The sequence below is a fragment of the Euleptes europaea genome, chromosome 7 (assembly GCF_029931775.1).
Source record: "Euleptes europaea isolate rEulEur1 chromosome 7, rEulEur1.hap1, whole genome shotgun sequence".
NCBI classification, from domain to species: Eukaryota; Metazoa; Chordata; class Lepidosauria; order Squamata; family Sphaerodactylidae; genus Euleptes; species Euleptes europaea.
Genome location: NC_079318.1, coordinates 88458707 through 88472800, shown reverse-complemented (window position 1 = coordinate 88472800; position 14094 = coordinate 88458707). Strand labels below are relative to the sequence as shown.

At 51.5% G+C, this 14094-nt stretch overlaps 1 protein-coding gene across 5 annotated transcripts in view; it reads left to right on the top strand.

The window, feature by feature from the left end:
* Positions 1-14094, top strand: part of MARK2 (microtubule affinity regulating kinase 2) — a 102781-nt gene that overhangs the window by 68728 nt on the left and 19959 nt on the right. For all 5 annotated transcript variants that reach the window (XM_056853843.1, XM_056853842.1, XM_056853840.1 and 2 more), the window contains exons 4-9: positions 8055-8103; positions 8779-8844; positions 10026-10096; positions 10297-10353; positions 12337-12573; positions 13527-13646. In XM_056853843.1, coding sequence (XP_056709821.1) covers positions 8055-8103; positions 8779-8844; positions 10026-10096; positions 10297-10353; positions 12337-12573; positions 13527-13646 — 600 coding nt within the window. The remainder of the gene's footprint in view (positions 1-8054; positions 8104-8778; positions 8845-10025; positions 10097-10296; positions 10354-12336; positions 12574-13526; positions 13647-14094) is intronic.

The following is a 14094-nucleotide window of genomic DNA, read 5'->3' as shown; positions in this document are numbered from 1 at the left end:
AAGAATGGACATGTTTCTCTTCACCCACACGCTCCCATCCCATCCCACCCCCTTTCTCTTTCTGCATTTGGTGGACAAACTTGCACAGATTGGGGAAAAGGAAGTGCAGAAAACTGGCAACTAGCCAAGATTTGGCAGGTCAGGCACATGTACGCATGCATGCGCCATGGTCCCTTTCTCTCTCCGACTTTATCCACCATCAGTTAAGAGAAGCATGTTAGCTACTGCTCTTCTTTGTTGCCCTGCAATACCCTCCCCCCCCCAGCCCCTCCTGGGAGTTGGACCTTGTCTGGCCAGGGCCTGTGCCAGAGATCCTAGATAACAGCCTCTCTCTCCTCTGATGGCTCACAACCTGCAGATGACACGCCTGTCAGCAGCCGCCGCCACCAGCGGCCGAAACGTGACCACCAAGCCTGTTTGGGCTGGGGTTCTGTTTGACTTTGAGCCTGACAGGGCCGGCCCGCCCCACGCGGCCTTGCTTGGCTCAGCGGCAGCTGCTGACAAGGCCTTGTAAACAAAAGCCCGAGTGAGCTGGCGGACTGTCAGACGCTGCAGCAGTACCCTGGATCCGAGGAGAAGTGTCTTCCTTTCCTCCTCTCCCCCCCCCCCCCATTGCTTTGTTTTGCCTCGGAGGCCTGGAGCCTTTGGGTGTCGCTGTTTCCCTGCTGGTGATCTCTCCACCAGCATGGTGTAGTGGTTAAGAGCGGTGATTTGGAGCAGTGGACTGTGATCTGGAAAATCGGGTTGGTTTCCCCGCTCCTACACATGAAGCCAGCTGGGTCACCTTGGGCCAGTCACAGCTCTCTTAGAGCTCTCTCAGCCCCACCTACTTCACAGGGTGTCTGTTGTGGGGAGGGGAAGGAAAGGAGATTGGAAGCCGGTTTGATTCTTCCTTAAATGGTAGAGAAAGTCAGCATGTAAAAACCAACTCTTCTTCTTCGGGGGGGGGGGAGGGGGGCAAGAGCCCGTTGTGTCCTGAGCAAAACCTTGGCTGGCACTTTTGAGACATTACTTTTCAAACCTTGGTCTAGTCACACTCTCTCAGCCCCACCTACCTCACAGGGTGTCTGTTGTGGGGAGGGGAAGGAGATTGTAAGCCGGTTTGATTCTTCCTTATGTGGTAGAGAAAGTCAGGATATAAAAACCAACGCTTCTCCTCCTCCTCCTCCTCCTCCTCCTATCCCCCGTTGGCAGACCAGTATGGAATAGCTTATCTCTCCTAGTTATGTTCCATTTTAGAATTGGCTTGGCGGCATAGAAAGGCTTCCTTGGCTGGGTTGGCGAGGGAAGCTTGTCCTAGCCGCAAGGGGCTAGAGCTTGCCGCGATTGTGTGGGAGTGCTGATCCGTAGCCTGGCATCGTAGCTCGAAGCAGAGGCTCCAAATGATAACTGGAAAAATACGCCAGACACTTGACTCCCCCCCCCTGCTCGACTCGCGATGAAGTTACAGCTGTTAGACACTTGGAGGGATCTCAGCGAAAGCAGGACTAGAGTTGGTCAGGATCTTGGTGCCTTGCCGACTGTCTTGTGAGCCTCCAAGTCTGGCATCCTTTGTTTAAATCAGTTCAGTTCAGCGTGGTGTAGTAGTTAAGAGCAGTGGTTTGGAGCAGTGGACTCTGATCTGGAGAGCCGGGTTTGATTCCCCACTCCTCCACATGAGCGGCGGAGGCTAATCTGGTGAACTGGATTGGTTTCCCCACTCCTACGCACGAAGCCAGCTGGGTGACCTTGGGCTAGTCACAGCTCTCTCAGCCTCACCTACCTCACAGGGTGTCTGTTGGGAGTGGAAGGGAAGGTGATTGTAAGCCGGTTTGATTCTGCCTTAAGTGGTAGAGAAAGTTAGCATATATAAACCAACTCTTCTTCTGCTTCTTCTCCTTCTCTTCCTCCTCCTCCTCCTTGCATATGGCCGTTACAAAAAACAAAACAAAAAAATAAAACACCACAAAACCGGAAGACAGTCGTTACATTTTAGTAACAAATTAAAAGCTTTATGGGTATATTTCTCTAACCCTCCAGATCTTATCAAAATGTAGCGCGTTAAACAATATTAAATAGTTAACCTTCAGAGTTATCTTGTGCTTATCTAACATGAAATAAACAAGAAAACTGTTCAAGCCAAAAATTGACTCTGTAAGATGAGGGAATTTTTAAAAATCATCTAGAAGATAAGAAAGGCCATGTTGGATCAGATCAAGTCCAGCAGTCTGTTCACACAGTGGCCAACCAGGTGCCTCTAAGAAGCCCACAAACAAGACGACTGCAGCAGCACCAGCCTGCCTGTGTTCCACAGCACCTCATATAATGGGCTTGCTCCTCTGAGTCTGGAGAGAATAGGTTTGCACCATGGCTAGTGTCTATTTTGACTGGTAGCCATGGATAGTCCTCTCCTCCATGAACATGTCCACTCCCCTCTTAAAGCTTTCCGAGTTGGCAGCCATCACCACATCCTGGGGCAGGGAGTTCCACAATTTAACTATCAAGGACCTCTAGATTATTTGTGTGTGTGTTTTTCTAGCCCTCATGATGGCACAGTTTCCATGGGGCTGGAACTGCATTTGTTGCCGTTATCAGTCTCCTATTATGCCACTTTTATCTCACGCAAACCCTTCTTGTATTTGCATCTTGTTGCATTTTTGTCCCGGACCCACCCACCTGCCACCCAGAATGGGACAAAACAGGTCTCTTTACATTCTCCCTGCAAATTTATGTAGCCAGAATCCATTCTGCAAATGTTAGCACAGACTTGCTTGTGTAACTGATTCCATCTGGCTGGATTTGGGCTTCTTTGGGCATAAAAAAATGAGGATTCCTTCAACCAGACATTCCCCTTTTCCACCTTCACCCAGGCCGGCTCGGCAGAGGGCCCGTTTGCTTCCAGGCTCCTGATTACGGCTTTCCTGACTGCCGTAAAATGCTCTGCTCCATCAGCAGAGAGACAACCATCCCCACGTTGCTCCGGCTGTTCCGCAACAAGCGCCTGGACCATGTAGGCGTCGCGAGCACATGCTCTTCTCCGCAAGAGGCTAGGACGTGGCTACAAAGACGAATCCCTCCCCCTCTTCCAAAGTGAGCGTGATTTGCCTGCCTGCCTGCCTTCTCGGAGCCCTGACGGGGAGGGGCTGTGGTTCAGTGGTAGAGCATCTGCTTGGCATGCAGAAGGAGGTCCCAGGCTCAATTCCCGGCATCTCCAGTTAAAGGGACCAGGCAAGTAGGTGATGTGAAAGACCCCTGCCTGAGACCCTGGAGAGCCGCTGCCGGTCTGAGTAGACAATACTGACTTTGATGGACCAAGGGTCTGATTCATATAAGGCAGCTTCATGTGCTCATGCGTTCATGTGACAGGACGATCACCACCCCTGGGGGCAACTCCTGCTTCCTCCAGTGCAGATGGCCTCGAAGGTGTCCCCCTTACCTCTCGCTGGTTACCAGTGAATGTTTCAGGCCTCTCCCCCTCTCGTTGCTGCTTTGGGGGGGGGGGGAAGAAGTGTTTTTTGGAACAGGGTGTTGCAAATGCTGACGTCTGCCCCAAAGGGACGGGGGGTGGGGGGGAGCCGGAGGGCAGAGGATCCGCCACCCCTGGGGGATAGTGGCGTTAAAGCAGATGCCTCTTGACAGACCTTAAGTTGGGTGCGATTTCAGTACAAAAACAGGTATGCAGCCGCCGCAGCTTCCGGTTGGTGGCAGGAGCGCTCAGTTACATGTGGACAGGACGGATCTAGAATCATAGAATTATACAGTTGGAAGGGACCACCAGGGCCATCAAGTCCAACCCCCTGCACAATACAGGAAATTCACAACTACCTCCCCCCCACACCCCTAGTGACCAGAAGTTGGCCAAGATGCCCTCCCTCTCATCATCTGCCTAAGGTCACAGAATCAGCATTGCTGACAGATGGCCATTCTGGACCAGAATCTCTCGCATTCTGGTTCGGAGACAATTGTAGATCTCACCTTGGGAACATTTGCCAGTGTCGTTGAACCGGACCTTGGTTCTGTTGAACACCCCAGCCCCTTGGCAGAAAAAGTGTGGGCATGGCTGCAGATGGGGGTTAGACCAAGGCGGTCAGGAGGAGAGTCTTTCGCTGGGAGCCAGCGTGGTGTAGTGGTTAAGAGCGGTGGTTTGGAGCGGTGGACTCTGATCTGGAGAACCCAGTTTGATTCCCTACTCCTCCACATGAGTGGCAGAGACTAATCTGGTGAACCGGATTTGTTTCCACACTCCTACACATGAAGCCAGCTGGGTGGCCTTGGGCTAGTCACACTCTCTCAGCCCCACCTACCTCACAGGGTGTCTGTTGTGGGGAGGGGAAGGGAAGGTGATTGTAAGCTGGTTTGGGTCTCCCTTAAGTGGGAGAGAAAGTTGGCATATAAAAACCAAGTCTTCTTCTTCGCTTGCTTTTCCAGCAGCGTGGGGGCAAGCGTTTGCAGTAATCGCTCCACTGCACCATGTCCGCACCATTCCTGTCTTGTAGCACGGCAGCACTGGTTGGGGTAGGGCAGGCGGAACCCGATCCACGTGGAAACCGGATCCAAAGGCCTTCTGGCTCCCCAGTCACTCTCCGGTTTCTGAGGGATGTGGACTCAAAGACCTGCCAGATGAAGCTGTCAAAGATATCAGCAAACCTTGATGCCTGTGACATTTTGGAGGAAGTAGAAAGGCAGCAGGGGGCCTCCTGAGGTACAGGGCCATCTGTCAGCCTCGCTAGCCTCTCCGTCCGAAAGCTTTTCCCCAGTGTCTCGGCCGGGTGTCTGGAGTGGCTCGCTCTGCCAGCAGCAAATTAAGCAGTCGCTCCGGCAGCGGGAACATCTGGCCTTCGAGCGGCTGCCAGCTTCGCCGTATCTCCAGATGCTGCCTTTGGTTTGGAAACTGTGTACATGTCTCTTCCCACGAATGGCCATTAGGGATCCCACCAGCTTCTTAATTGCTGTAGCCCTGGAAGCTGAGGGAGGGAGGCGTTGAATCTTTAGAAACCCAGAAGCAGCCTGTGGGGATGCCTTTTCAGAAACTGCAGCAAGCAACAAGGATGGCTTGCAGTATTGTATTGGGAGGGGGTTTCTCCCAGCATGTGCATTCAAGCGAAAGAAGATGTTTGGTTCTATCCGTTGGGGTCGTCCTACTCAGATGATGTTCTAAGTGACCGGGGGGCGGGGGGGGGTACAAATTAGTGTTTCATGCCCTGGTTGAGGGGGAAGCCCATCTTAGAGAGCCAGCGTAGTGGTCAAGAGCGGTGGTTTGGAGCAGTGGACTCTAATCTGGAGAACCGGGTTTGATTTCCCTCTCCTCCAAGTGAGCGGCGGAGGCTAATCTGGTGAACCGGGTTTGTTTCCCCACTCTTCCACATTAGCGGGGGACTCTAATCTGGAGAACGGGGTTTGATTCCCCACTCTTCCACATGACTCTAATCTGGAGAAACGGACAGTGGACTCTTATCTGGTGAACCAGGTTGGTTTCCCCACTCCTACACATGAAGCCTGCTGGGTGACCTTGGGCTAATCACAGTTCTCTCAGCCCCACCTACCTCACAGGGTGTCTGTTGTGGGGAGAAAGTCAGCATATCAAAACCAACTCTTCTTCTTCTTCTCCATGGCCGCTGGGGACAGAGGGGAAAAGGGGCCGCGGGAGAGAGACAGTTGCGGGAGAGCTGAGAAGGGAAGTCTGCCAGGGAAGGGAACAGAGAAGCCAGAGCAGTAGGAGGAAGGGAAGGCGGGTCACAGACAGCCCGGAAAGCGGGGCCAGGGCCGCTGATGAACTGACAGCTTGGAACGCACAACAGGGACCTGCTGCAAAATGCGAGGCAGTAGCTGCCTCCTTGAAAGAGCCCATCTGTTGCAGCCAGGGAATCGGGGTTTAAAGACTGACTCGAAGGGCGGGTCCTGGTAACCATTGTGGAATAGAGGGGCACAGGAGGAGCGCATAACAGCTATTCGCTGTAGTAAAAACGGCCACATGTTGTGTTGGAGGTAATTGCAACTTGCTAGCTTTAAGCAGGGGTGTTTTTTTGGTTTTGTTTTAATTGCTTGGGAGGGGATGGTACTGATCACCCTCGCCATTCTTGAAAGAGGTTGAAAGAGCTTGGTATGTTTAGCCTAAAGAGGAAAAGACAGAGGGGATATGATAACCATCTCCAAATACTTGAAGGGCTGTCATATAGAGGATGGTGCCGAGTTGCTTTCTGTTGCCCCAGAAGATCGGACCAGAACCAACGGGTTGAAATTAAATCAAAAGAGTTTCTGTCTAGACATTAGGATTTTCTAACCGTTAGAGCAGTTCCTCAGTGGAACAGGCTTCCTCAGGAGGTGGTGAGCTCTCCTTCCCTGGAGGTTTTTAAGCAGAGGCTAGATGGCCATCTGTCAGCAATGCTGCTTCTATGACCTTAGGCAGATGATGAGAGGGAGGGCACCTTGGCCATCTTCTGGGCATGGTGTAGGGGTCACGGGATGTGGGAGGGGGAGATAGTTGTGAATTTCCTGCATTGCACAGAGCGTTGGATTAGATGACCCTGATGGTACCTTCCAACGCTATGATTCTGTGGTTCTTTGCATGCTGAGCAAGTCAGGGCCTCTGTGAATTGCAGCAGGACATGCAGCTCCTGCAGGCCCTGGCTGGGGCCGCACTCTGGGCTCACGTGTATTCTCACGTGTGCAGAAAAGCCAGCTCTTGGGCGCACATGGGTATCGCTTGGCAAAACCAGAGGCGAGGGGCTGGGGAACAGGGCAAGGAGGCTTGCCGTTGCCGCATCTTGGGGTGGAGCCACGCTCCAGCACTGCCCTCCCGCCCCTCTCCATATCCCATCAGCATCTCAGTCTCCCCACACCTGCGTAGACACTCAGCATCTAGGCAAAGCACACAGATTATAGGAACCGGGGGGAGCTGGAGTCGCCGCCTGTCTGTCCCTGTGGCCGCCGGGCTGAGGCAGGCAGGACCTGGAGCTGCAATTTTCCCCAGCCAGCAGCAGCAGGGCCTGCCAAGCGGCTGCGCCAAGCTCAGGTAAAGGGTGACGGATGGTTTTCCCTCCTGATTCGTTCCCAAGCTCTAAAGCGATTAAGCACTGCAGGGTCTGCTTTTTCTGGGGAGAGCCAGCATGGTGTAGTGGTTAAGAGCGGTGGCTTGGAGCGGTGGGCTCTGATCTGGAGAACCGGGTTTGTTTCCCTGCTCCTCCACATGAGCAGCAGAGGCTAATCTGGTGAATTGGGTTGGTTTCCTCACTCCTACACATGAAACCAGCTGGGTGACCTTGGGCTAATCACACTGTCTCAGCCCACCTGCTTCACAGGGTGTCTGTTGTGGGGAGGGGAAGGTGATTGTAAGCCAGTTTGATTCTTCCTTAAGTGGTAGAGAAAGTCGGCATATAAAAAAAACAGCTCTTCTTCTCCTTCTCCTCCTCCTTCTCCTTCTCCTCCTTTTCCCTTTCCCTTTCCCTCTCCCTTCTTCTCCTCCTTCTCCAAGAGCCTGATGTGTCCTGAGCAAAATCACCTTGGCTGGCACTTTTGAGACGTCACAGGGAAGCTGGTATAGCAAAAATATTGCTTTTACCACCAGTTGGTATTGCTTTTACCACAGGCAAGGGTGTGTAAAGCTCCCCCCTTTTGCTCTCTTCGCTAAGGACAGCCAGGAGGCCAGTGTGTTTGTGCTTCCCCAACACCCAATAATATCCCTTTGCTCGGGTGCTAGCAGCTTATTACCTTGACTCATGGCAGGCAATCGGATTGCCTATTTTTAATTAACGGATTACGGTAATGCATTATCCTTAAAAATGTCTAATCCAGTGAGAGCAAAGATCACGGGGCCAGGAGGGGTGCGCAAGTACGGACTGAGCCTGAGAAGGTAACGGCAAAAATAAGCCTCCGTATACAATAGTCTTCCAAAGGTCATTGTTTCCAGCCACTTCCTGCTAAGCTGGGTCATCTGTGGACCCTCATCCTCCATTAATGGAAAGTGCCCTAGAGCCTTACATAGAAGTGAACTGAGCTGGGCATGATCTGATGAGGGGGTTCTGTAGATCCCCCCCACCCACATTGACCCCGCTGTTTCTGTTCTTCTGTTTCTTCAGCTCTTCCGGGAAGTGCGAATAATGAAGGTTTTGAATCATCCCAATATAGGTGAGTTCCTCAGTTCTTTTTTTCGTCTGCCGCCAGGCGCGATCGTTCTGCTAGGCCCTGTTGGCCGAGAATTTGCCTAATCCTTTTCGAACAGCGTGCTGCCCCTGGCAGAGAGCTCTGCTTGGCAATGCCCCGGGTGCTTAATTTTAAGACAAACCCATTGAGAATGTCGGAGGTGTGCCGTTCATCCGTGGTAATCCCTTTTTAATGACATTTAAGCGAGCAGCCGTCACTGCATCTTGTGGTGGGAAGTTCCACAGGTTAATTGCCCATTGCGCAAAGAAGCCTTTCTTGCTTTCCTTTTCTCCGCCACCTTTTTGTCCTCTTGCTTTTTCCGAATCCCGAACCTTCCGCTGATCGATTCTGGCATTGTAACAGAGGGTGAGATCTTTCTCTGCTTTCTTGGCGTAGTCTTAGAAAAGAGCAAGAGTCCAGTAGTACCTCAAAGACTAACAGAATTTCTGGCAGGGTATGAGTTTTCGTGAGCCACAGCTCACTTTTTCAGATACCACTCCTACCAGAAATTTTGTTAGTCTTTAAGGTGCTACTGGACTCCTGTTCTTTTCTGCGGCTAGTGACAGACTAACCCGGCTATCCGCCATGATCTAATTTAGTGTGGTCTTGTAAACTTCGGGTCCCCTCCCTGCTCTGAGTTCTCTCTCCTCTGTCTTGCAGTTAAATTATTTGAAGTTATAGAGACAGAGAAGACGCTGTACCTCGTCATGGAGTATGCCAGTGGGGGTAAGTGTGGGTCCGGAGATCAGCTGAAAGGCACTTGGGGGAGGGATAGGGCCAGGGAAGAGAACCCCGATCCAGATTGGTCACCTTGCTTTTTACACCCGTTCCAGCTCTCACCTTTTCTGTCCGCTCATTGTTACTAATGTTATGGATCAGCAAGTCTTTAGAAATGGGGGTAAAATGTCCGCGGAGGAAAGAAAAATGCTGGGAAATGTTCTGCCCCACATTGCTGATTGGACTTTCGATTCAGAAGGCACCCCTGAGAGCCAGTGTGGTGTAGTGGTTAGGAGCAGTGGACTCTAATCTGGAGAACCGGGTTTGATTCCCCACTCCTCCACATGAGCAGCAGATGCTAATCTGGTGAAGCAGGTTGGTTTCCCCACTCCTCCACATGAAGCCAGCTGGGTGACCCTGGGCTAGTCACAGCTCTCTCAGCCCCACCCACCTCACATTGTGTCTCTTGTGGGGAGGGGAAGGGAAGGCGATTGTAAGCCGGTTTGATTCCCCCTTAAGTGGTTGAGAAAGTTGGCATATAAAAGCCAGCTCTTCTACTGGATTCGAATCGAGCTGTTCTGTAGGCAGATCTGACACTTCCGGGCTTGGGTTCAGTGGAGACAGGGGTCAGCTAAGGACGTACAGGAAGTAATTGTCCCTCATTGGAGGTTTATTTGCACTCTTCTAATTGCATTGCCAACACATCGCTGGTCAGGAATAATCCACACCCACTCTGGCAGGCAGTGTTTATTTCCACCGGATCTTGTTTTCATATGTACTCCATGTAATAAGGTAACGCACCTGCCTCACGGCTCACTTCAGTTTCTCCTTTTGCAATCATACTTCCACCGCCCCGTCCCCAAAGCGGCCTGCTCATTCTGCCCATTTGTAGATCTGCCTGTTGAGAATGATGCTCCTTCACTCCGATGAATCAAGCCTGGCTCACAAAAACCTTTTATGATAAACGCGTTAGTCTGTAACAAGCTTCTGGGAGTAAATGTGGCTAACCCTTTGTAGGAAGCACCCTTCCCCCCAGGTAAAGGACTTGCCTCCAGCAGCAAGAATTTGGGTCTTTTGAGATTTCTCTCCATGTTCCTCTCCCCCCCGCCCCCCCCCCCGTCTAATTCCAAATGCTTATTTGGAAGCCTAATTCCAAATGCTTGTTTCTTTCTCTCTGACGCCCCCTGCAGGTGAGGTTTTCGACTACTTAGTAGCCCACGGAAGGATGAAAGAGAAGGAAGCACGGGCAAAATTCCGACAGGTCAGTGTCCTTTCCCTTCCGGATGCTGATTCCATGGGGAAATCATGCGCACGTGAGAATGCGCAGCAGAAAAGCGGCTCCTGAAAGGCCGGGGGTTGGGCCGGAAAGGCCCTTGAGTGGCCCAAATGTTAGGCGGTGAAAGTAAACGGGAAGCTGCCTGATTCATGAACAAACCACCCGTCCTCTCTGTTCTCTTCCAGATAGTGTCTGCTGTGCAGTACTGTCACCAAAAATTTATTGTACATAGAGACTTGAAGGTAAGTATAAACCTGGGAAAACACTTAGGGTTGGGGGAGGGAGTAACCTCCTCACACACACCCATCCACCCCGTACAAAAGAGAACTTTTACTGGGGGCCCAGGAGGACCAAGTATCTAGTTCTCATGACTTCCCGAAAGAAGCTTGAAAAGCTATGGCAGGGCTGCCAAACATAAGAGCTCTTATCCAGCCCGCGAGCCAGCTGAGGCAGCCATCACCCCCCCAGTCCTGATCTGGGCTAGTGAGGGATGGCTAGACCCCCACCGACATTTATGTCGTATCTGGCTTTTGTAACAATTGAGTTTGACACCCCTGAGCTACAGGGTAATACATATACTGCCTTATATTGAATGAGACCATTGGTCCATCAAGGTCTATCAAGGTCACCCAGGGTGAGGTCTTTCAAATCACCTCCTACCTGGTCCTTTTGACTGGAGATGCTGGGGACTGAACCTGGTAACCTCTGTGTTCCAAGCAGACGTGTTTGACCACTGAGCCACTGCCCCTCCCCAGAAACAACTGACTGTACGTGGAATATCAAAAGAAGGTAGGATTGGGTGGGGAACTAAACAGAGCTCCCGTGGTCTGTGCAGATCTTTTTCTTCTCAGTGTGATTCTGCAAACATCATTTTCTGGAAATGCATCTCAAGGAGCCTACTAGGGAAGGGTCTTCATAATGAGGAGGGGGGAGGAAACATTGACCACAACAAGGCTGGTTTGTTGGGAGCCTTCTCTTTCCACGCATCTCGATCCTAAGAACAAAGTCCCTTGTTTGCGTCAAAGCAAAATGGAGTTTACTAATGAAGGTGGTAAAATGTAGGAGCCGTTTCTCCCACTCCATCTGTCCATGCATTCCCCCACCTACCCATGTTGAGGACCGTGGGGAGATGGAGAACAGGCTAAGCCAGATTGCAGTTGTCTGCAGCCTTTTTGTTCCCAAGCGGAACCAAAGATGGACCACTGCAATCCATCAAAATCATTAATGTAAAATACAGCTAAATCTGTTGTGTGTGTGTATATGTGTCTCAGGGATAATAGGATGGTATAGTGAACAGCGGCCAATGTATTGTCCTTTCTGTCTTGAGACTGAGACAGTCCTGTTAGAGGTACCTACCCAAAACTGTGCAAGAGGGAGACGGGAACGAAAAGCTGTCCAAGGTGAAAAAAAGAGACAGAAAGTGACCTCAAGGGTCATCTAGTAGTCCAACCCCCTGCACAATGCAGAAAATTTACAACTACCCCCCCCCACACACACACAGTGACCCTTGCTCTATGCCCAGAGGAAGGCAGAATACCTCCAGGATCCCTGGCCAATCTGGCCTGGAGGAAAATTCCTTCCTCACCCCAAAGCTGCGACCAACATTACCCTGGGCATGTAGAAAAGGGCCATGAGAGCCAAGCACTCACTCATCCCTTCCTGCCCTCTTGTCTTGCTATCCCCCTAAGTTCACAGAATCAGCATGGCTGTCAAATGGCCATCTAGCCTCAGCCTAAAAACCTCCAGGGAAGGAGAGCCCGCCACCTCCCGAGGAAGCCTGTTCCACTGAGGAACCGCTCTTAACTGTCAGGAAGTCCTTCCTAATGTTTAGCCAAAAACTCTTCTGATTTAATTTCAGCCCGTTGGTTCTTGTCCGACCTTCTGGGGCAAAAAGAAAGCTGTTTGTTTTTTAAAAAAACTTCTGCATTCCACACACAGTCAATGAGCATGCCCTGGTCTACACACAAAGCGGGGGACTCCCTGAAAGTAAAACAAACAAACAAAAAACACCAAGCATATCAGAAAAATTGGTCCTAGGCCACTAGAGCTGTGCTAACTTGCAGAGAATTTTGGGGTGCAATTTTCCCCATCTGTCATGTTCCTGCTTGCTGCTTCCAGCGGGAAATCGTGAGCTCGTCAGGGGCTTTTCCCCCAGCCACAGAGGTGCCCCGGCACGGCCGAGCTTTAGTTGCCCACAATGAGCTGAAGTTTCCTCTCCTTTGCAGGCAGAGAATCTGCTCTTAGACGCCGACATGAACATTAAAATTGCAGACTTCGGTTTCAGCAACGAGTTCACGTTCGGCAACAAGCTTGACACGTTCTGCGGGAGCCCCCCGTACGCCGCGCCCGAGCTTTTCCAGGGCAAGAAGTACGATGGGCCCGAGGTAGACGTATGGAGCCTGGGGGTCATCCTCTACACACTGGTTAGCGGCTCGCTGCCCTTCGATGGGCAGAACCTCAAGGTAAGAGGGGAGAAGGCACGGCTGGCCTTTTGAGGATAGTCAGGATAGTCAGATGCCAGGTGTAAGCAAAGTAAAGTGTGCAGTTCTGGGGGGCTCACTTCAAAAAGGATGTGGGCAGAATGAAGCAGGTGCATAGGAGAGTGATGAGGATGATCAGGGGCCTGGAGACCAAGCCCTGCGAGGAAAGGCTGAGGGACTTGGGAATGTTCAGTCTGGAAAAGAAGAGGTTGAGGGAGGACACGAACACATGAAGCTGCCTTATACTGAATCAGACCCTTGGTCCATCGAAGTCAGTATTGTCTACTCAGACTGGCAGCGGCTCTCCAGGATCTCAGGTAGAGGTCTTTCGCATCACCTACTTGCTTGGTTCCTTTAACTGGAGATGCCGGGGATTGAACCTGGGACCTTCTGCATATCAAGCAGATGCTCTACCACTGAGTCACAGCCCCTCTCTTTAATTAATGATTGCCCTCTTTAAGTATTTGAAGGGCTGTCATTTAGAGGAGGGCAGGGAGCTGTTCATGTTGGCAGCAGAGGATAGGACTACTCTGGGATACTGAGGCTGCTAGAAAAGATAATTGCGTGCAATCAAATCACAGCCGACTCACAGTGACCCCCCAGGGCCATGGGGTTTTCAAGGCAGGAGATGAGCAGAGGTCACTTGCCCTTGCCTTCCCCTTCGTAGCAGCCCCAGTCTTCCTTGGTGGCTTCCCATCCAAGAACCAACAGTGGCCGACCTGTATTAGCTTTCCTATCTCTGACGAGATAGGGCCAAGTTGGGCTGCAGGGATGACTGTCCCAGGTTTATCTGAGCGGGGAACCATCTCTTCCATCTGCAGTAATGCAGATTTTCAGCTGCCCTGGGCACACGTGCATGCGTGTATGGAGGGCAGCATCATCCATCACAGTGGCAAGTGGAGCAGTCGCATCATCTTCCTTTCCTCTCTCCTCAGGAGCTGCGAGAACGGGTCTTGAGGGGGAAGTACCGGATCCCCTTCTACATGTCCACAGACTGCGAAAACTTGCTGAAAAAATTCCTCATCCTTAACCCTAGCAAAAGAGGCACTTTAGAGGTAAGTGGACGTGACATCCTCTGTGGGGATTTTTTTTTTTTTTTTGCTTAACCCAGTAGTGTCTGAGCTGACTCTACTGTGTCAGAATGTGCAAAACTGACTGGCAGGTATTGTACTTTGACCACCACCACCACCCCGCTGTCATCACTCAGTCAGCAGTTCTAGATTGAGCTGCCGAATTAACTCTGCCATCTGGGGGAGAGAGGGAGATATCGGAGGTAGCCGCTGTATACCGAGTCGGACCATCGGTCAACCTAGATCAGTATTGTCTTCCTCGACTGGCCATCGCTCTCCAGGCAGAGAAAAGGTCTCTCTCTCTCTCTATTTGCTAACTTGACACCCTTTCAATTTCAAATGCCAGGCGTACGGCAGAGGGCCTTCTGCTTGCTCTGCCTGCCGAGCTGGGAGCCTCGTGGTCTCCCGTCCAAGTACTAACCATGGCTGATCC